Genomic DNA, 22,384 nt, shown 5'->3' with positions numbered 1-22,384 from the left:
GCTTGCCATTTACTTCTCTCTATCACTTTCTAATCAATGCAAATCAATGCAAAACAGCAGCTATTTGAATTTTTTCTGCCACACAAATTATAACTTTTCATGTAATTTTATTTTGTTTCATTCTATAAAGAGCTTTTCTTTAAAAATCAACAACCTAAACATCTCCTTTTTAGGGTCAAATTCCTCATAGAAAATATGCTCAAAGCTCTTTCAGTCCTAGGAATTATAAAAGACTGGAAAGTCACATTCTGCCTCAGTGGTACAAACAGAAATATAGTAATAGCACAGGCAATTAATAGCATCTTTTACTCATTTACCGTAATTAACATAACATGAGTAAACACGCATATACACACACACACAAACTATATATATATGTGTGTGTGTATTTAAAAGTATATGCAACATTTATGTTGTTAAGTGTTACACAGTCTGACATACACAAACTTTGAGTGGATGTCTAGAGGTTGTCTTCATGTTGTCTTAAATGAATTTGTAGTTTCTTTTCCTGTAAAGGTTGCATATGAGCTAGTATTGGGGAAGCCAAAAGAAAAATGCAGATGGATATGTAAAAAACTGGAGTTAGGACCATTCTGTGGGAGCTCATTAATGATTCAGAATGGTTGGTTTCAGTTTTCCCTCCTTCCTTTCACAAGGCAAAATCCAATCAATAGTTTTCTTTCAAGGTCAGAGCTGCTGTTTGGTGTCTGTCCTTCTCACAACCCTTGTCCAGTCATAGGAGTGTTTTGGAAGATTTAATTACTGTTTTATTTGAGATTGTCATCAATAACTCTTAGCATAGTTGGACTTGGACAGAAAGTCCCATTATTACTGGAGAGGGCTCTGCTCTGAGCCAACTACAAGGGTGCTGTTTTTGTGAATAGTGTCATGTCAGGCATGAAAGGGGCTTTTCCCCTGCCATCCTATCTCCAGTAATACTGTGGTTGCATTATGAACAGGAAAGCTGTTAAGCAGCTTTATTTATCAATTATTTGATTTTGCAAGATTTGTAAAATAGAGTTGAGTTTGAGAAAATTTTCTGTCTTTGTAAGGGAAAGGTTGTTTCCATTGCATGGGCAATGATACTTCTTAATGTGTTTTGGTAGTTTGTTTTCCAGAGCTGCAAGTGAAATATATATTTTTAAAAATATTAATATGGTTTCTCTCTGCCTTTTTTTTCCCTAGATTTTTGATACATTTCTTTTCCCTTATTTAGAATTAAGTTCAATGTAGGATAAGTAAGCATGTTACATGCTCATTAACTAACCTCACTTCCTGAAGTTATACTGTAAATCCTAAGGGGAGTACCATATCCAGTATTTTAGTGGCAGCAAAGGAAACAATGCTCTTTTAATGGCAGTGGAAATATTTGTCCCTGTAAAATATCTTTCCTGTTTTGAGAAATATCATAATCAGTCAGAAATACAGAAAAATATTTTAATATCTTCTGTTTAGAATTCTGTTGGAGTATTCTCTCAGCCAAGCATTCTCTTCCTAAATAGGCTGCCAAAATAGAGTTTTGATGCTTTGTCAAGAAGCAAGCAAGGTTGTGTATCTTTCCTTAAATGCTTCAGTTTTCACAAAGACATCATACTGCCTTACAGTGTCTGCTTTTTGAAAATTATATTCTGAGACTTTAAAGTGATATTTAAGATCTGTTAACTTGAGCAGAATGAGCTGAATGCATTTGCAGGAGCTGAAAAGTTTGGTCTATTATAATTTTTGTGTCGGCTGAAAAATAATAAATAGCATTCAGACCATCATCTCTTCCTTTTCCTGCCTTTTAGGAAAATCTGGACACGATAAAGGTCAAAAGTCATGTCAGAGTTCAGAGTTATCATAATAATTCCAGGAGCAAGCTTCTGGAGTTCAGCTTTATTATAGAATATTATGAAATTAATCTCGCTTGTTGAACATGATGGATCCAAATTTGGTGTTGGTCATAATCCTGAATCAGTCAAAGAATAACAGTTCACTTTGCTCATTCTACTGACATAATATTTAATATGGCCTAAATCAATTCTTTATATATCCTATTGATTTTACGGTGTTCATAAAATGCTACTAATAGAAAATCTATTTCTATTGCTGGTTTTTTTTTTTTTTTTTTTTTTGTGTTAATGTAATTTCCAAGGAAAAAGCTCTTCAGTGACTCATATGAAATATGTTGGAGGGAGTTTGTATGTACATATATATATATATATATATATATGTGCAGTTACACAAATTTTCAAGTGGTGTAATTTAAATAGATTATTTAAATTGAGCCTTGCCATTTGGCTGGAATTTGGTTTTATATATTTTTCATTTTTAGATGTTTGCCCCTACATTGAATTATTAACCTATATCCAGGTCTGCTGGCTACAGATCTGCTGCCTTTGCATGTGAAGTTAATATTTTTTCATGTTTCAAAGAAGACTCAGCACTGAATTTGCAATTCTTCTCTCCACATTTATGTGATCTCAGCCACATGCTGAGGTACCTTGGAGTAGAGCAGAGGGAGATGTGGATACCTGTTGTTTAGCTGCATGGGTACCTCCTGCCTTGAGCGAGGGTCTCTGGCACAACAGAGGGGCACTTGCAGAAGCTTTAGGCAGGACAATGTGGTTATAGGTTACTTTCAGTACTGGGCACGAGGAGTAGCACCGGGTGCTGAACAAGCTGTTTCAGCGTTAGGTAGGAAAGGGTTTGCCTCTGTGTGATAACCATCAAAAGCAAACGTCCTGGACAAAACCATGACCACCAAGTAAAAAAATGCTTCATGCAGTATGACCAAGCCTTGACTCTGACTTTTGTGCAGACTATTAGTACTTTTGTGCAGACTATTACCACAAGTTTGTCCTTGCGGGCCAAGAATATACACCAAGAAGAATTTGACCAGTGACTGAAGAATATCTCCTCACTCCTTATCATAAAGCATGATCTTGCAATTTTTAATAAATATTTTTAAGTGATGTGTGCTTCGATAGCAATAAAACACATGTGCAATTTATGTCTGGTAGAATCCAGTCCAAAAAATACCAATAATGAGAGTCTTTCTCATGATGGTTATGGGTCAAAATTGTGAAATGAGAACAATCTAAAAGTATCACAATGGATGTTTTCTTCTGCAGTGTAGAAAGAAAAATAAAGCAATTGATGAAGAAATATAAACTTAAAAACGAGCATTGGCAATTGCAAACCGAATTGACATTTGCAAACTCTTGACATTAATTGCATTAATGGTAATGCATTCCATTCCAGTTCATGGTGAAGTAAAAGGAGTTGGTCTGGTAGATCAAATATGGCTTTCATTGCAAGACTGCGACAATGAAGGTGAGATAATAAAGCTATTCAGACTAACCTGTAAAGAATGTTATTAAATATACCTGATTAATTATTTAATCTTAGAACAGATGTCGCTATAAAATACTACATATGTTTCAGTTATTTTTTCAGGATGCATGTATCCTGTTATGTATATTTGTGTATACATGGATACATACATTTTGTTTGAAAAAATAATATACATGCAGTCAAAATTGTGAATAATTAATGTTGCATATTATGTTCCCTTATGAATCTGGGAAATTAATGTCAGGGCTTTGAACAGAACTTGAAAGGGATTTTTTTCTATTGAAATATTTGAAAAATTGGAATGGTCTAAATAACCATGTGGAAAACGTAAGTTGCCGTCCTGGTTTGCTCATTACAAATACATTGTGAAGCAACTGTTACAAATCCATTGGTGTAAGCAAACCTAGCTGTGTATCCAGGGAGATGTTGCAAATCTTGTGTTTCAATTTAGGCTTGTGTGTGGTTTGGGTGGGGTTTTTTTAAGTTTTTTAACATTTTTTTAATCAACATCTTATTTTCCAGTCCAGGCAAGAGTAAAATCATGAAAGCTCTCAAGTACCTTTAATGCATTTTTCTGACAGAATGTCAAAAATTGCTTTGTGTTCCATCAATAGTAATTCATGGCAATATGCCTAAATAATTACCATTGGCCAAACGCCAGACTCCTAGGCTCTACACTAACAAATACTGGTACAATCACTTTGAAAATTATAAATTCAGTTGCAATAATAGCATGCGTCTCACATAACTGACTCACCTCTTCCAATTAACTTCATGTAATCAGAAATAACTTAGTTCTGTGTTATCTCTTAAGTGGTCTCTCTGGACAGTAGTCACAGTAGTGCGTGGTTTGCATATACGGTATAATTTGACTTGGTTCTGGGGCAATGCACAGCAGTCCTTGAGGTTACCTGAAATGCCATCAAAGCCAATGGGACTAGGGTATGTTCTCTGGCCCATAGGAAAAGGCCTAGATTGTGCCCACAGGTTTAAAACTCGCTTCTCCCTCATTCCTCAAGTAAGAATGTACTTGAAAGTACTTGAAAAAAATCTTGGCACATGCTCTCCTTTGAAATGTGCTGGAACATTTTATAGGAGAGTGATGTTTGTCTTAGGTCAAAATAGTCAAAATAGTAAATTAATATAGATTAAATAATTGTGGATAAAAGAAGATACACCCCTGCATATTTTTATTTACTGGCAAATTTGTGCCCTGAACCTCTTTGTCTTTGAAGTCTTTACCTCAGCACATGGGCCTGGGAGCAAGTAGTCTTGCACATACCATTTACACCAGAGATTTGGCTTGTTAACTACTGTTTGGATCTTGTTTTATGGCTGTTCTACATGGTCTTGTGTGTCTGAATTCTAGCCTTGTTCCCTGTAAGTCTTGAGTTTATTTTTTGGAAGGAGGCTGGGGACATGGGGATGAGATGGGAATCCTGTCTTATGAAAGGAAGAAAGGCAGGTGTTAGCACTGTTGCTGTTTCTTTGTGCAGTGGCTGTAGCAGAAGTGGAGAAGTTCACCTTGGCCAACACCAGCAGCATCATGGCCAAAGCATTGCCAGGTTCCATGTTCTCCTGACCTGCAGTTGTTGCAGGCTGGAACCCGTTTAGTTTCTGGACCCCTAAAGCAGGCCTTCTGTTTGCCTGACCAAAGAAGAGTCAGATGTATTGGTATGCCTACTTATTGACTGAAAAGTCAGTGTGACTGTGAAGCCTGAGGACTATGCTTTTCTTAAATGGCACCTTCAGGGGAATTGTCACCACAGAAAGCATCAATCTCTCTTCTTTCAGATGAAATATTGTTTATCTCAAATTCATTTCAAGCATTTTGTTAACCTTAATATATTTACAAAATTATTCTTTGTGTAGAAAGAGGGAAATTCACTTCAGGATTGTTACAGTTATTATTGAGCTGTAGAAATACTCCTTTCCTGGTTCTGTCTCTACAAAGTTGTCTGACAGTAATATGCTGGAGAGTGGTTTCACTTGACTTGGTAACAGAACAGGAGTTAGTGTTTCACTTGCACAGGAAGGAAAGGATATTTCTATTTCTGTTTAAACACCTTGGAAATTTCTGTTCCTGGTGTGTCACTAGGAACAGCCTAGCTGGCACTCTTTGGCAGACAAAGAGTATTCAGACAGAAATTCGAAGTCATATAACATATATAACATCCTGTGTGCCAGATGTGGATGTAAACCCATGCACTCCACTTGCAGGAATACAGTTTCAAATAAGAGAACATTCTTATTCTCTGATTTGCTAATAGCCTGCTCTGGCAGCTATGGCAATTACACATGGTATCTGCTATAGATTCATGTCTCATTTATTTGATGTCAACTAAATTTATAATTACATATTATCATTTAGTAAAACTGTTTACTTTTACTGTGTGGGTCTACAGGTGGGGCTTTTTGGCAGTAATATAGGCGGAATTAGCACGTTAAATGTACATGGTTTGTTGCATCAAAAGGGATCTGTAAGGGGTAGAATTCATAAATAGGAAGAGTGGAAACTCCTCTTTTCCCAAGACCACTTTCCTTTTCTTGGTATATCCTGTGAAGAGTGCTTCTTTGAATGGAGGACCATTTTGTGTCCATGTAAAACTGAGAACAGAATAAAACAAACCAAGGCTAGACTGGAGTAAGTGCAAGTGGTTTTCACAATGGCTCCAAGTAGATGGGATTTGGAAGATTCAAATTGCTTCAATTAGTACTGGTTTTTTTCCTTATAAATATTCTCCATCTTTTGTATTGGGAAGGGATTCCATTATACTGTAATATCCAAGGAGAAAGAAAAGTTTATGGAGCCTTGAAATAGGTGCAGGACCTGAATTCTTCAAACTGCCTACAAGTGCATGCAAAATTTTGAGATGACTTTTCAGGAATGTAAAACCAGGCCTCGAGGTTCAGGAGGAAACATCCTGTGCCTCATCCTTCAGCACCATCAAAGGGCGTGTGTTACTGCAGAGGACTGCTTTAGCTAAGCTTCAGTGGATGGCAACTCAAAGGTTGTCTCTCCTGTTCTGTGACTTTGGATTTGTGGTGAGAGATAGCCAGTGACATTCTTTCACTCTTTTGTCTTTTTTCCTGGTGAAAGCCACAGGTGACTGGCCACCAGCTGAATGTAGCTCCATTCACCAACACTCTGTGGGCCCGGCTATCCAGGTGTTTTTTAACCCTGAGAACAGTGCGCTCATCCAAGCCATGAGCAGCCAGTTTCTCCAGGAGACTGCTGTGGAAAAAGCTTTTAAAGGCTTGACTAAAGTACAGGCAGATAACATCCACAGTCCTTCCCTCATCCACTAAGTGTGTTGCCTTGTCAGGTTTGTCAGTCACAACCAACATCTCAAAAACACATGCTGTGTGGGCCTGATCACCTTTGGTACCTACACCTTAAGTTTTCAATCAAGAGAGAATTTGTGGGGTGAAATATTTGAGCCAAGATTATGTCAGAATGGGGCACTGATCTCTGGTCCTGGACTTAGAAGTCTGCAGAAGATGGAGGAAGAAGAGATGCACAGAAATCATGAGTTTATCTTCATGTAGCATAATATTAATGGGACTAGCTGGAATTTGGCTCTTGGCTGTTTGCTATCAGTCCATTATCTTGATTGATGGCCACAATCATGATAATGATGAGGTTTTTTAAGGAAAAATTGTTAATTTCCATGTGGAAGTACTGTAGAGGAAGGCAGTTGAAATTAATGAAGTAAAGAAACCCCATAGTTGTTTTACTAGAGGCACTGAGTGATTATGAGATGCACCTTTTAAGAATTGATCAGATTTCACAGACACAAGGTAAAGTGTCATAGCAAGGAAGATGAAGAATTGCTCAATAGCAGCTGTGAGGACGGTAATTGATCAAAGGTGTTAATATTGTTGTAAGGAAACAGTAAGCAAAATAATCCCATTATAAATGAACATATGTGATAAAGTTCCATAACTCCTATTGTACTGTAACAAACACTGTTCTTTCCTTAATTTGTATATAAAAACTCTCTTTTCAGCTCTTATTAAAAGGTCATATATTGAAAATGCCAAATATTTGGAAGTACTCAAGATAAGTGGATGGTAGGGTTGTCTTCAATATTTGGGTAGAGACAGAATGGTTTCAAAAGTGACAGTGATTCTCTTTTTCAAAGGGGCGAGACATAATTATGCTGTGTCTTTCAAGTGCTCTGATCCTCCTTGTGGCTGTAAACTGACGCTTGTCAAAATTGTAGCTGTGTAGTAGCATTTCTGTATTTTACATGCATACCAATGAGCGCATTTAAACACAAATTCTAGGGATGTCATAAGGTAAAGGGCCTTCTTTCCTAAGAGCTTTGACTTTTAAATACTTGCAGGAAGCTTTGAGAAAGCATCCCTTGATTTATTGATTGATCTCTCAGGCATACAGTGTTTCATGCAAATGAAGTGTAAAATAACCTGCAGATATCCATTTTTTAAAGTGTGTATGCAAATAGTAATTGCTGCACTCTTTCCTGTGAGTTGGGTTTCTACTAATGCACATATTCTGTGGTTCTGTGGGGAGCTGTTGTTAATGCCAGGTTCTGTTTCAGTTTCTGAGCAGTTGCTTATTTCACACTCTGTCTTTTTTCCTTTAACTGTCCCTGAATTAGAAGCTCTGTAGAATATATGTACTGGCTGTCTCTGAGTAATGGTGGAACTGAGCTTCAGTTCTCAATGTCCTTGACTGACTAATCAATAGAAAGCAAAACAACTACAGCATGAGCAGCAGTACTGTAAAAGGAAACTTCTGTTGGATGTTGCGCTGGAAGTCATGAGGTTAATGACTCTCACTGAGGAAGATACAATAATTTCTCCTTCAAGAATGCAGAGCACAAATGTTTTCTTTTCTGCTGCCTGCTTGGAAAATGAACATCCTATCCCATGTGTCATACTGGGAAATAAAATCAAAAGTCAAGATCAAACTAAAGAAAAATAGATTAGGATATTAAATGATCCTTGTTAACAGTGTAGAGTTCTGTTAATGCAAAATATTTTTGGTCTCTAAAATGTTGAATAAAAAGGTCCAGTTTTATCATCTTTTATTTCTAACTTCTTTTACACTGAGAACAGCTTTATGAGGTTCTATACCTAAGTATGTATAATTCTGTTTGACCTCCATTCTCATTTCATGAACTTCTAGATTAATGAAACAAACATTTAAATAGTTTGAATACTGGCTGCAATACTGACGTTGATGACTACAATTTTATTATGCTTATTTGGAAATCTAATACAGGTGGAAGCATCCATAAAATTACAAGCTGTCTATCCTTATCTGTGGAGCATAAATTTAGTCATCAGAGGAAGAGACAGTTATAGTGGAAAAGAAATCTTTATAAGATACTGTGCTGATTTTGTGTTACCTTCCTGTTATAAGTAATTGGAGCATATAAGAGGGTCAAAACTCTTTATCTTGTTGTATAACTTTATGGGTCAGACTATTTAGTCTCTTCTGGTCCTAGTTTTCCTATTTACTACGTAAATTTCATTACAGGAAAATTGGATCAGAAAATAGAGACTAATGTTGAATTCAGATACAGAATTTTCTGTGAATTCCTGGCCTCCAATAATTTGATTTGTTTGTCTTCTATACACGCTTTTATCCTTAGGTTAAAAAAGTAATATTTATGCTCATCATTAGAGCTCCTAATTACATGAATTACAAATATGGTCTTAGTACTTCATGAGGTAAAAATTATTTTTAGATGAAAGAAAAGAATTGTAGTGAATATTTATGTGCTTTGAAACAAAAGGCAGTATTGAGCCTGGTGCATGTAAAAACTACAAAATCCTAAGAAAATGTATGTATATCTTCAGAGAATTTTATCTTCTGCTGCTGTGTTGGCTTTGCTTTAAGACAAGACATTATTCTTCCTTGTGTAATAACAATTCTGCAAAAGTTATTCAGGAGCCTCTTCTTGCTTTTCAACAAAAATTAGGTGACATTTTGTCCTGATTTTGCCACAGCGTTAGCCATTACTGCTCTTTGAAGCAGTGGCTCAGATCCAAGAAGGAAATAAATCTAGGAATAAATTGTTTAATTTTCTTTCCTTCTTGAAATGAGAAACTGACAAATTTTATTAGCCTGCTTTTTTCGGTAATGCAGCTACATCTTACCTTTGCCTTCCTCCCTTCCAGTCATCAGCTTGAACTTTCTCCCTAGGAATCACTGTTCATGTAAAAAGAATTAAGAGATACATGCCATGAATCAATTTACTCTGCACTAGAAAAAGTAAAATGTACATTGATTTTTGATTCAAATGCTTTGTTTAGATCAATGCCGCAAACAATATTCTGAATAAACCCTATGAAAATCGTATGCAGTATTAAAATAAACGTTATGCACTTGATGAAGAGAGAATATGGGATGAGACTTAACATCATAGAAAGTTTCAGTTGTTTAGCGCTTCTTCTGCTTGTACTTTCCCTTGATGATTTGGTTTAGATGGTCTCCAAATTTATGCAACTCATATGTAAAGACATAATTGGCAAGTGGGATGTGAGTATATAAAACTTAATTTTGTATTCAGTTAAGTCATCATTATGGTAAAATTTTATTTATTCTGACAGAGTGTAGGTCAGGTTGTTAATGACTAAGAAAGACTGACTTCAGACCTCCAGTTTATTACAACTCATTGAAATATAGTATTTGAAGTCCTGTTGGAGCAAGAAGGATTTTAGGCAACTAAATTTTAGCATCTTGCTTTGTGAAGAAAGTTCAGAAGATGACTATCATGTAACAATTTCCTTCCTAAATGACTTAGGCGGTGGCTTGTAGGAAACATAACCAGTGAGAAGAAGTGTGATTGATATTTTTGGGATTGGTAGAAATTGAGTCCATGAATGTGTGACTATTTCAAGAACAATGATTTTCCCAAATATGTGAATTAGATGTTTTGATGCATGTTGCTGTTATGGTGCTGTTGACTGCTCAGTTTTTTTGTTGTGTGCTGGTTGAAGATGGAAAAAAATTGGCTTCTTTACATTTAAAAAGGATCATGTTTAAAGGCTCTTCTTTCAAAATCAGTGCAGTAGGTATAAAGGTAGGGGGTTTGCTGTTATACTTTTCCTTTCATGCTTTCCTTTCATCCTCTCTAATGAATCGAAAAGCTGGGAACAGTTAGTTGGTGGCATTTTATCCAGCTCCCAGTCAGAGTAAACTCTCAGAACAGTACAGATCATCCAGTATCTGAGATACAGGCCTGCAAAGCTCATGAGATGGTCAACTGTAGTACTTCTAGAAAGTAGGATTAAAAAAAGTCCTCACTGTAGCTCAACAGGATCCTTATTAATAATATAATTCAAACTGCTCTTTCTATTAAACAGTTAGGCTTAAATTTGATGTTCCCAAAATAGTGTACTCCAGATTCTTTATGATGTTTGTTTAAAAACTAGTAATTAATTCAGTGCTGATTTCAAAGCTTTTTGAATGAAGAACTGCTATTGGAAGTAAAGTTATCATATTTTAAACTACTTATTATTTTCTTTGCTGTCTTAGACAAATTTGCATTTCAGAGAGACAGATACATAATGTTCCTTTAAAGGATGAATGAAGTTCTGTCATTCCTTGTACAGAGAAGATGAATAGTTTTTTTCTGTCTTCCACTTTCATTTTGACGTTCTTTTATTTTTATTCTTCAGTGTACTTTCCTGTGCAAGTCTGAGTGGCAGCTTATATAACAGCAGGGTACTTTTAAAACTAATATTAAACTCAGAATCTTGCACCTCAGCAGCAACTCAAGCCAAAATCAAGTTTTGCCTCAACCTGCCTAACTGACTCCATTTGAACTCTGAGAAGTGAAATGGGAAGCTGGCAGTTAGAACACAAGAAATCATCTTCTAAATATCTACTGTCCATAAAATTTTGCCTTTGTTAGCTCAATGTCTCCAAATAGTCAGAGATCCAGTATACAAATGAACTTTTGTTTTTTAAAGGAAAAATTCTGTTCTATTTCTGCATCTTTATATTTGTCCTGTTTCCTTGCTCCATTGTCCCACTCCGCCCCACTCCCCACAATTATTTTGTATTCATATATTTTTTCTGTGTACTGCACCTGGTTTCTTTCCTTGTTTTAGTGATTAAAGTTAGTAGACTCTCATTTTTTTTCACCTTTCCCTTTCTTTTACCTTTTTTCCTTTCTTTCTTTTTTTTTTTTTGACTGCTTTCTGTTCATAAATTTTTTCCTTAAAACATGTTTTTATTGTGATTAATTTTTCTACCTTCAATAGGAATTGCAGGACTCCCTTCCCCTTGTGGACTTGACTCCTGTAGACTGCTCAGTCACAGGTCTGAGGTTTCTCCCATAATGGTTGTTTTAGATGCCACTGTTGGCTACCAGGGCTACTAAAATACACACAAAAATGCAACTAAGAATGTAGAATAATAAAATCACTTCAGTTGAAAAATATCTTTAAGATCATCATGTCCAATCCTTAACTTAACATTACCAATCCCACCTCTAAACCATCTCCCTGAGCATCTCTGGTGGTTTACAGCAACACATCAGCTTGCCTTCCTTGAAATTGTTGTACCACCTTCCCTCTACCCCTGGCTCTCCATCATGACTTATCATGTGAAGCTTACAGGAGTTGTAAGCAGATCTGGTTTGTACCTGTGTTTTTCCTGTGTACTGTGTACTAAATATTAGTTCATTAGTTGACAACTTCTCGAATTAAAATTCAGAGGTGTCTTAAAACACAGCAATATGATTTCACTGTGACTACAGCAGACCAGGTAAGGAATTATCTAAAAGTCAAAAAACCTCTCCCTTGCAATGATTTGCTCTGGTGTTAAAAGTGTGGTATAAATATGTGTTTTTATGTAAATTCATGCACACATCGTTTGTCTTAAGTTGCCATGAACATATTCAATCTCCCATATTTAAGACAGCAAAATTCCAGGAGAGTTCTGAAAGACTTAGGAAATTCAAGAGGAAAGAAGCACCCATGCAGTAGACTTAATTGTAGACTACTAAAAACCCCGATGATATTACTCCTTTTCTAACCTATATCTTCTAAACAGCCTTCAGATAATTGCTTACTGTTCTGAAATAAGGCTTTCTTCAACTGATACTCTTATTTTTGTCTGTGAATTAGCAGATTCCTTTGGGGGTTTTTGGCACCTTACATGAGACCTTAATAACTGTTTCAAAGAAAAGGCATTTTGCTGCGCACTTTTGGAAATGTGGGATTGTACAAAGCTAGCAAGTTCAGCATCTGTATGTGTGATTACCTACTTCCAGGGTAGAAACAAACAAGAAAACACAATTGAATTAGTCATTGCTACTGACAGTGAAATTTAACTTCTCTTGAGGCTAATAATGTAAGTCCCATTCATTGAAAGTAAATAAAGATTTGGCTCTGAATTGTTTAGATTTCTGTGGAATATGGGTAAGCTTTCAGTCTTCACAATCACTGAGAATTATTAAACAAGATTAAAAAGCCTACAAAACCAGACAAAAACTACTACTGAAGTTTACATTTGCTGACTAATAGTAAAACTCTCACATGTGTTTTTTTCAAATATCATTAGAGCAAGTAATGGTGGCTGTCAACAGTGATGTACATAATAACTCAACTGCATCAGATAACAACAGACTAGGTAAGGCAATGCTGTTCTAGGAAGTATTTGTGTCATAAAATCAGCTAGTTGAATTCCACACAGGACCCTACGTAGCTTTTAAAAAATATTCTTATCCTTAGCCAGTCCGGTAAGTTTTGGGGGATAGGTTTTTCCTTCATCTCAGAGCAGAACACATCCTGGGGATTTTTATGTATTTCAATGTGCCTTAATATTTAATTGTTGATTTTTAAGTTCCTCTTGATATTTAAATGCAATTAATTTCAAGATAATTGAGTAATATTTCTCCCAGCCCCACTTTTTTCTGCCTTTACAGAGGCAGTTAATGCCGCTAAGGGCAGCAGCCTGTTCAGAGCTGGCAGAAAGGGTGATGTGCACAGAGCTGAGGTGGGAAACAAAAGTTAGAGAGGATCCTGGTACTTACTTAGAGTAGGTCTGTGGCATAGTGGGGTACCCTACAAATAATTGGTGTACCAAACTAAAGACAGAGAACTTGATTGTGCACATTGGGCAGTCCACCATCAGCCTTGGCACAAGGCAGAGCTCCTGGCTGAGGCTTTTCTAACCCATGCGTAGCACAGTCCCTGGTTGGAGACAATCCATTACAGCTCAATCTGAGTATGCTGATATGTTAAAGACAAAAAAATAGCACACATCATACATTTTTATTTAACAAATAAAATCTTTAGCCACAAGACAGAGGTAATGTCATCATTTTCATAAATTCATGTACAGTTTTTATCTAATTTATGTATGCTTTAAATGCTTTTTATGTGTATGTGTTTGATTGTCAAGTATTCATTTGTGTTTGGTCTTTTGTATTGATTTTTCTTTGACTTTTTTCTTTTTTTAAGCATGATTTCTCACACTTTATTTTGTTTTTTTTAGGTTTTGTTTTATTTCATAAGATCCCACTGGATGGGTAAATGAAATAAGGAAAAGATGAGAGAGGGGCTGTTGAGCTTGTGGAATCTGTGTGCTGCACTGTAGGGAGTGGACAGTGTTCTTGCCCAGTGAAGTGCCACCTCCCTTGGATTTCTCTTTTAAACATTGGTTATGTTTGGAGAACTGTAGAAGTACATTCAAATCAGTAGATGTTTTTCCAAGAGCAGGGAAAGGTGAAGCCCTGAGGCAGCTAAAAAAACCCAAGAAATTCCAGAAATAAGCTACCACACTCTTTCCTATTGCATTGTCCTCACTGTGTTTTCCAAAATGACATTGAAATGAAATTATATTGTTTCCTCTGTCAATTTTTTTTTCTGTTCAAAGTTAACTGGAAAGATGTTGTTTTTATAAATAATATTTATCAAAGGTGAACTGCAAAGCTGCTCTTATTTTATTGAATTAATGCCTCTGCAAAATTTCTACAATGCTTAGTTTGAGTGTGTGTGCAAGCTCACTGATTTCTGTGGAAATGCTCACATCCTTAAAGTTAAGTTCTTGTATATTTGCAGGATATGGTCTTAACTCCTGAAGCAGTAAATTGCAGAGCTGGCCCTGCAAACCTTATTATGTATGTAGTTCCACTGACTTTACCAGGAAGATGGGGAGTCTGAGTTATATACAGAAAGGTGGCAATACTGTTTGGTGTGTTTGGGTATTGAACCAGTGCCATCACTTAGACATTCAGTTAGGTTGTGCTTACTCAAGGTAGTCACTAAGTTTGAATAAGCACACAAATCTGTAGTAGGCCAGAATGCTGATTCTGAGCCAAGAGCAAGAAGAACAATGGTATGTGGCTGGTCCCTCAGATGTAGACTTAGAGGCTTGTTTAGCTGTCCATATTTAACTGTGAAGTATGCTTCACAGTGTGCTTCACTATACTGCAGAGTCTACTGTAACAAGTAAAGCTAAATGAAGGCATGAACATATTTCAAGAGCGGGGCTGCATTTAGATAGAGTACTAGAAATTAATTTTCATTTGATTTATGTGTCAAATCCTGAGGGTCTACTTTGATCTTTTCCATTTAAGGAATTTTAAGAAGTATGAAGTTTCAAGGTTTTTTTTAACTGAGAGTTATCTACAAAGACTAGTAGTGAAAGACTGAGGTAGATGCTGACATTTATGTGTATTCTGATTAAATTTTTGAGATATGATTTGAATTTAATTCCTTACAACTATGTTTAGTGAAATAGATGGTATTATTTTGTCCCTAATGTGTTTGCTTTTCATTGTTACCTGTTTTTAATTTCAGCCATTTTCATTCTTCCATTGTAACACTATTGCCTTTTATTTTACTGTAGTCTTTTAAGGCCATACACCATCCCTCTCTTTCTACAGCACTGTCTTGACTCTTTAATTCTATTTCTGTGAATTTACTTGCTTTTTTTGCCTTATAAGACTTAATCCTTCAACTTTTTTCTTATGTTCTCTTGAGTCTCTTGCACTCAAGTTCTTTATTCCTGCTGTGCTCAAGTTTCAGAAATATCCTTATTAGTCAAGACATGCGAAGACATTTGCATACTTCTAGGCCTATGTAGGGAGATACTTCCTTTCCCTTTCCACTAGTTAGGGAAGGGGAGATGCAGTCGCTAAAAATCTGTCCCAAAGATGTATTCTGCTCCCCACATTAAAGAAGAGGACAGAGCTGGAAGTCTACGGATGACCTAGGAATCGTGTTGTCTTTGTCGCCCTGCACATACTGTGGTGATTTGGGGAGGGATGGCAGCAATTAAGGATATCCATCATAGTTCCTGTTTGAAGTTAGATGTCATCAAGTGCTCTGCTGTTCCCGAGAAAGAGTATTAGGAATGTCTGCCTTTTTTCCTCCCTAAGTCTGTGTCTTATAAGATATGGTCTTATTTTCCAGAGATCACAACTTTCTCTTCTGCTTACTGACTCATTTTACCTTCCTTTTAATTATTTTCTTCTTGGACTTCTTGCTTATCCATGAATCTGTCCTCCTGTTGAAATAATATCTGATGTCATAGAGGAGATTCTGAATTAGTAGACAGTCATCTAGTGGCAATATTTGAACTAAAGTCAGTGGACTTACATCAAACACATGTTGGATCATGAGCAGAGCTTGATCCAGTAGCCCAAATACCAGTTTGAAGTTTTGCTGGGACAAAGTCAGCATATTTCAGTTATGTGTTCACAATTTATTGCCAGATTAATGATCTGAACCCTTTTCTTTTGGCAGGGAAAAAGCAAACTTGCAAAGCTGGAATTTGGCAGTTGACTTTTGAAATATTTAATTTTAAAAAGTAGTTCTTTCTGATTCATAATATTTATATGCATAAACATGCACAGTTATTGATTGGGGATTTTACATAATTTTTTGTAATTTATTTTGTAGCACTTTGCAGTTCATCTTTATCAGATAGGGGTAGGTTTGACCTTCAAATGTTTCAGAATGTACTGACACGGTATTTTGGATTTTATGTAATCATGGAGGTACTTTAATAAAAAACTGATCTATGCACCACTGAAATATATATATATTTTTATATCTGTATTGTAGAATATCCTTCTTACATATTTTGTACTACATTATGTTAGACACTCAGTACATTATTACTTGATGCAGATATTCACAGAACATTATGGATTACAGCACGTGATTTGTTACTAATAATGTCTTAGCACAGATGTTTAAAGCTTGATGGAAAAAGACTACATGTTCCTAAAATGGTTTTTTTCAGTATGTGGACAGAGCCTCTTAAAGCTAAGGGAGCTAAACTTTTTAACATGGAAATTATGATACCCACTAGCTTCTGTCTTTCAGCTTGATTGTAAGTGACATTGCTTGTAACTGTAGAGATTCTGATCTGCCCAAATGGTGTTGGTTTACAAAGGGCTCACTTAATTACAAATTCTTGACCTCCTTAAAATAAAGTGAGACTGAAACTAAAAATCATACAAGAACCATTAACATGGTAAAAATTGATGAACATCCAGGATCTGACATTAAAAAGCTTTTATATTGTTTTACTGAGCAATAAAAAAGGCTATGAAATGTCTAAAGGCAGAGTTGCTATTTTTTTTTTTTGCTGTGCCAGACATGAAACTAAAATAAAAGCATATTTCTAAGGTTCTGCAGAAGGGGTTTATTTGTACTAGAATTTATTTTAGATAGACATTTAATATGCTCAGAGACATGTTGAGATAAGCTGTTGAGCAGTTTGATGGGCAGATTAGTTAGGGGCCTGGAGAGGAAGCTCTGCTGGGGGTGTTTTGGTGTGAGGCAAGCCATGTCATCCAGTCTGTTAAATAAACCTGTTTCTGTTGAATTTGATGGAAGTTTGACCAGTGGCCAGGTCTATGTTGCAAAGAAGTGCATTGTTCCCAGGCAGAGGTCAGAGCTGTGCTTACTGCAGCTGCCTGTCATGAAAAGTGAGGTGGGAGCAGTTGCAGAATGTCTGTTCCTGAAGAAAGCTGTCTAGGGACCATTTCTTTTTTAGTGGGAGTCCTGGAAGCTTGCAGCCAGGGCAGACTGAGGCTGCTATGAGACATTTTCATGGCAGTATGTGTCTTGACTATCATAACCTGTAAAAGGCAGTCTTTGTCCTTTCCACTGCCTTTGTCTACCAGCTGGACCTATCAGGCAGCAGTGAAGCAAAACATGCATTTCAGTGGGAGCAAGATCAAGATCCTTGGAAACAGCAGACAGTGCCAAGAAAACCTGTGGACAGCTTGTTGAAAACAATTTTACTTCAAATAGTTCTTGTAGGGATTGCTTTTTCTTTTTTGACTGTTGGCAGAAGCACTGAAAATCAATTTTTTCCTAAGAAACCAAATTCCTAAGCCTCGTTTTTCAAAAACTATAAAACATGTGGAATTTTGCCATATGAAAATGACCCATACACTTCCAAGTGGCTCTTTAAACAAAAGCCTTCATACAAAGTTTGTCAATCCCTTTACCCAATTGTCCATGTTAAGTTGACAGCTAATGGTCACCAGGAAGGCCATCACTTTGTTTACATCTATTTTAATGCTTAAAAATATACAAATGATTTGTAAAGTTGAAACTTATTTTCCAACAGATAAAAAAAATCACACTTTCTAAACTCTTTTAAATTTGGCCATTTTTCCAGTTAATAATAATTATTATTGTTAAAAATAATAATATTTTATTATTTGAAGTAATTCAAAAGTTATTAGTCGACTGAGCAGCTAAGTATTTTGTTCATGTTTGTTTCAAAAGAAAACCCCGAAAGCTTATGTAAAGGTTTTTAGTATTTTCTTCTTCTCCGTCATTCTCTCTGGCTTCTTCTCTTCCTTCCAATTTTTGGTGGTTCTGTTTTCTGTTCTTCAGAGAGCTCAATGTCCTACTTTGTGAGTTGTAGTAAACTCTCTTCTTCTTAGGGCACAAATTTGTAGTGTCTTGGAATATCCTTTTGAAGGACTTTGCCATCGTTATGTGATGGTGTAAAGTATTCCAGATTATAATGTAGGTCCATGTTGTGTGAGATTTTCATCATCTCATCTCCAGAACATGTGTTTGTGGGTGACTGGAAGCATTGAGCATGAATGCAACATAAGAGTGCACAGAGAATGCTGGTGCTGTGTATTTCACGTGTCACAGCCCATTTCATTGTCCCACTTCCATAGGAATGTGTATGCCCAAACTTTTGAAGCTGGCTTCCATTTGCTCTGTTTTTCTTTTGTTCATACAAATTAAATCTGCTCTGAAGATAGCAAATGATGCATTGATTGGAAATAAATATAGCTGTTCAGTTCCACAAGCATGTATGTGACTGAACTTGGGAGAACAAGGTACTGTCTTTTAATCAGCCTCGAGATTAACTGGATGACTTACTTTCATCCAAAAAAAAGCAATGGATTGGAAGAGCCCGCATGAGAGTATGTATTGTTTTAGTATGGACATGCTATATCCTTCTAATTTTAATAGCAACCTTCCATGACTAGCTATATTTTTGCAGCTGCAAGGAGTGTGTTGGATAAGCACGTGTTCTGGCCTGCAGCAGAGTTGTAGGCAGCATAGAGCCAAACTGCTTTCATTTTGAAGAGGGCCATTCCCCCATGGTCTCTAGAGGCAGCAAGTCACAGCAGGGTTACTAAGCAGATTACCTCTTAATATAGGAGGAAACTTGTCTCCTTGCCTACATATTTTCACTGTTACTTTGTTCCTCAGCTGGAATGACTACATCAACCTTATAAAATTTCAGGGAACTATCTGATATTCAAGAAAGTAAAGGGTAAATTCACGGCTTTCTTATGATAGCTTTGTTTTTTCTTTGATGTCAGCAGAGTAGGGCTCCCTTGTCAGCTAGGTCCACCAAACAGAAAAGAAATCCTGATTTTTTCCTAAGTATTTAGGAAAATACTTAGGAAATACTTATTTTAGGGGTTTTTTTGAGTTTTTTTTTTAACACAGCTATTTCATAGGTATCACTGACTTTATTAGTGTGCAAGCATAATTTGGCTGTCGCACCACCGCACAAACGCAAACCAGGGTCTTAAACAAATCACTTCAAATCTTTCACTGCCATTCATAGCTCTCTGTTTCTGAGTATTTTTTTTATATTTCAGGCTCAGTTTAGAAACAGAAAGAGTCATTGAGTTGATTTAAAAGTATAGAACGTTAACATTTTTTCCTAAAGTATTTTTTTTCACACATGGAAAAAAGTAATGTTCTAAATTTTAGCACAAAATTGCCTTTTACCATAGCATCACGTCATGAAGCTGAATAGCAGGACAAAGGCAATGGGCACAAACTGATGCACAGAAGTTCCACCTGAACATGAGGAAGAACTTCTTTGCTGTGCAGGTAACCAAGCACTGGCACAGATCACCCAGAGAAGTTGTAGAGTCTCTTCAGTGGAGATATTCAAGAACCATCTGGACACAATTCTGTGCCATGTGCTCTGGGATGACCTGGCTTGAGCAGGGAGGTTGGACCAGAGGACCCATTGTGGTCCCTTTCAACCTGACCAATTCTGTGATTCCATGGTTTAAAAATTATTTGCTGTTATCCATCAGCAACCTGTGAGTCTTTTCTCCCCTCTTGCCTCTAATTCCTCATGTTGAAAATCTTTCATGTTTCTTGTAACATACAATCATTGTTTTTATTCCCAAATGCTACCATAACACTTTGCACAATCTATAAAAAATGTATTACATGAAATTACTTTTAACAGGCCAATAAAGTTCTATAATTTCATATCACTGTGTCTTTCACTACCTGTAAATTGATCACGTCTTGTATTTCATTAGTAATAGTGCAGTGCGTTGAAAAATCTGTCAATTTTTGAGTTCCTCACCTGTTACCTGTTGTTGTAAAAATGCTATTGTTGTCTTTGTGTTCCAATAAGAAGTGAGATTCAACTCCTTAATTACATTTTTATAGCATTATTAATGGTTATTTTATTTATAAAGTACCCCTCCCCCCCCCCCCCCCGCAACTGTTTGCAGTAGTTATATTTCTATTTAACATACTTTAATTTAAATGTATGTATCATTAACTTGTACATTCAAAAAAAATGTATGTGTATTCAGGTCAAATAATGTTCAGCTGTTGTCTGTAAGACACAAAGTTTTACGTGTCAGGCCATATTTCATCTACTCAACTTCACACAAAAAAAAGTTGTTTGGTTAAATACTCAAGTACGATGTGGTGATTTTCCAAATTAATTTGAGGAAACATCAGTGCTGTGATTTGAAGGCCATGTTTTGGAACTTCTGCTTGTTAGCCTGAACTATCTGGATTTCTTGACACATTTAATGAAACAGAATACAAAAGAATGTTAAGTGGTTGTATCACAGGTTATGTCCAGATTTTTTATCTTTTTTGCTTTTCACTTGGGCATGTCATATTTTCCCATTAATGTGATTCCTGTATTTGGACTCCAGCAGATTACATGTTCATTTTTTTGCTTCTGAAATGTTTTGTCATGTTTTTCTCCTCTGGGGTCTTACCAGATCTCTGAGTATTGTACCAACTCTGCCTTCTATACCCATAGGCAATTTTGAAAATTTTCACCTATTTGAGCAATTGTGATGTCATGCAGTATATTTTACACATATGCTTTTTTATCATCATCCAGGTAAAATATGCTTTTGGAACTAATTTGATGTATCCTCAGTATCTAGGAAAAATAGCCTCAATATAAAGGTCCGTTCTTTTCCTAGGAGGAGCTTTCAATAAGACAACTATTATAGGTAAATTCTGATGTTGATTAGGCTGATAGATACAACTATTTTGCAGAAATTATTCAAACAGTATAAATTGTTAGATTCTCTAAAATGCCAAGTAGAAGAACATGCTGAGATTGTGATATGTTTGATATTTTTTTGTGTAGTAACAAGCTTGCCACTGTAATACTATTATAGAAGGTTTTCAAACTCAGTAGGCCAAGAAGTTATTATCTAGGGAGAAGAATCCAAAATTAATAAATGCAAAAGTGAAAATAGCCATTTAGACTGCCTGGGAAATTAGGAAGTCTGTAAAGAAATTAGGAACATTGTAAAAAGTAAAAAAGTCTTAATATTCTTGATGATCCAAATTAGTGTAAAGCTGCAAACAAGGGTTTATTTTTAATGAACATGAATTGCAACTTAAAAGTATTGTTCTGGAAGTCTTGATTTTATTCTTTTAAATGAGAAAAAAAGATAAAACATGTATTGGATATTTGTATCTTGAGATACTGTAACTTCCATCTACTTTGATCATTAAAATACTTCAAGAATAAAAAGTTAATTTCAGAGGTTAGTTTATAATTCTGTTACTATTTTAAAACTAAAACAAATTCAAAGATCACTTTTGAGTAATTGATGTTTCTTCCTTTATTATGTCAGTAACCAGGTTCTAAAGCAAAAATACAGAGCACATAATAAGCAGTTCTTTGTGTATTGCAGTTTCATGAGAAGGTTGAAAAAAGCCACAAAATACTGTTTGATAATATACATTTTGTCTTTCAATTATACTGAAAGAACTTTCAGCAATGTGTTTTTACCTATTAAAAGCAAGTACACTCTACAGTTTTCTAAAATAAGTGTGAGTAAAGAAAATAGAAAGGTGCATTTGAAAGACAAATGAAAAATTATTTGAAGCTCTTGCTCTGGTAATTTAAAAATTTAATTTAAAAACTACCTGTTTGTTTTATTTGTGCTTTTCTACTGTAGTTTTCAAATTCATATTTTATTCACATTATGTCATTTTCTGACGCCATTACTGCATCTTTTTTTGTTGTTGCAGCAAACTTCAGATCTATTTCCTTATTACATTTTGACTGTAATTAGTAAAATCCCAAATAGTGTCTAATGATAAGTTAGACTATGAATGTGACAGTGCCTTTTATACTTGCCGCTTAAAAGTGCTGTGCTACTTACACGTTCAAAAGGAGGAAAGTGTTTTAGGTGGCTGTTCTAGCCACAAAACCTTCCCAAGATAGCTGATGTGCAGAACAAAAAATATGCAATTGTGCATTGGGAACCACACACCAGTGATAGTGTGGCCTAGGGGAGGGAGGGATGCACCACCACAACCA

At 35.9% G+C, this 22,384-nt stretch overlaps 1 protein-coding gene across 6 annotated transcripts in view; it reads left to right on the top strand.

The window, feature by feature from the left end:
• NTRK2 (neurotrophic receptor tyrosine kinase 2) overlaps nt 1–22,384 on the top strand; it is a 194,530-nt gene that overhangs the window by 74,536 nt on the left and 97,610 nt on the right. Inside the window, exons 12-14 of one of the 6 annotated variants that reach the window (XM_059873523.1) lie at nt 3,244–3,315; nt 12,884–12,952; nt 13,820–20,058. The exons of 1 other annotated variant lie outside the window; for it this stretch is intronic. In XM_059873523.1, coding sequence (XP_059729506.1) covers nt 3,244–3,315; nt 12,884–12,952; nt 13,820–13,857 — 179 coding nt within the window. In that variant the 3' untranslated portion in view covers nt 13,858–20,058. Of the gene's footprint in view, nt 1–3,243; nt 3,316–12,883; nt 12,953–13,819; nt 20,059–22,384 lie in introns of those variants that run through there. 4 more of the 6 variants (XM_059873524.1, XM_059873525.1, XM_059873527.1 and 1 more) reach the window with 4 other exon arrangements.

This window comes from Haemorhous mexicanus, chromosome Z (genome assembly GCF_027477595.1).
Source record: "Haemorhous mexicanus isolate bHaeMex1 chromosome Z, bHaeMex1.pri, whole genome shotgun sequence".
NCBI lineage: Eukaryota > Metazoa > Chordata > Aves > Passeriformes > Fringillidae > Haemorhous > Haemorhous mexicanus.
This window is presented reverse-complemented; position numbering and strand designations above follow the sequence as displayed.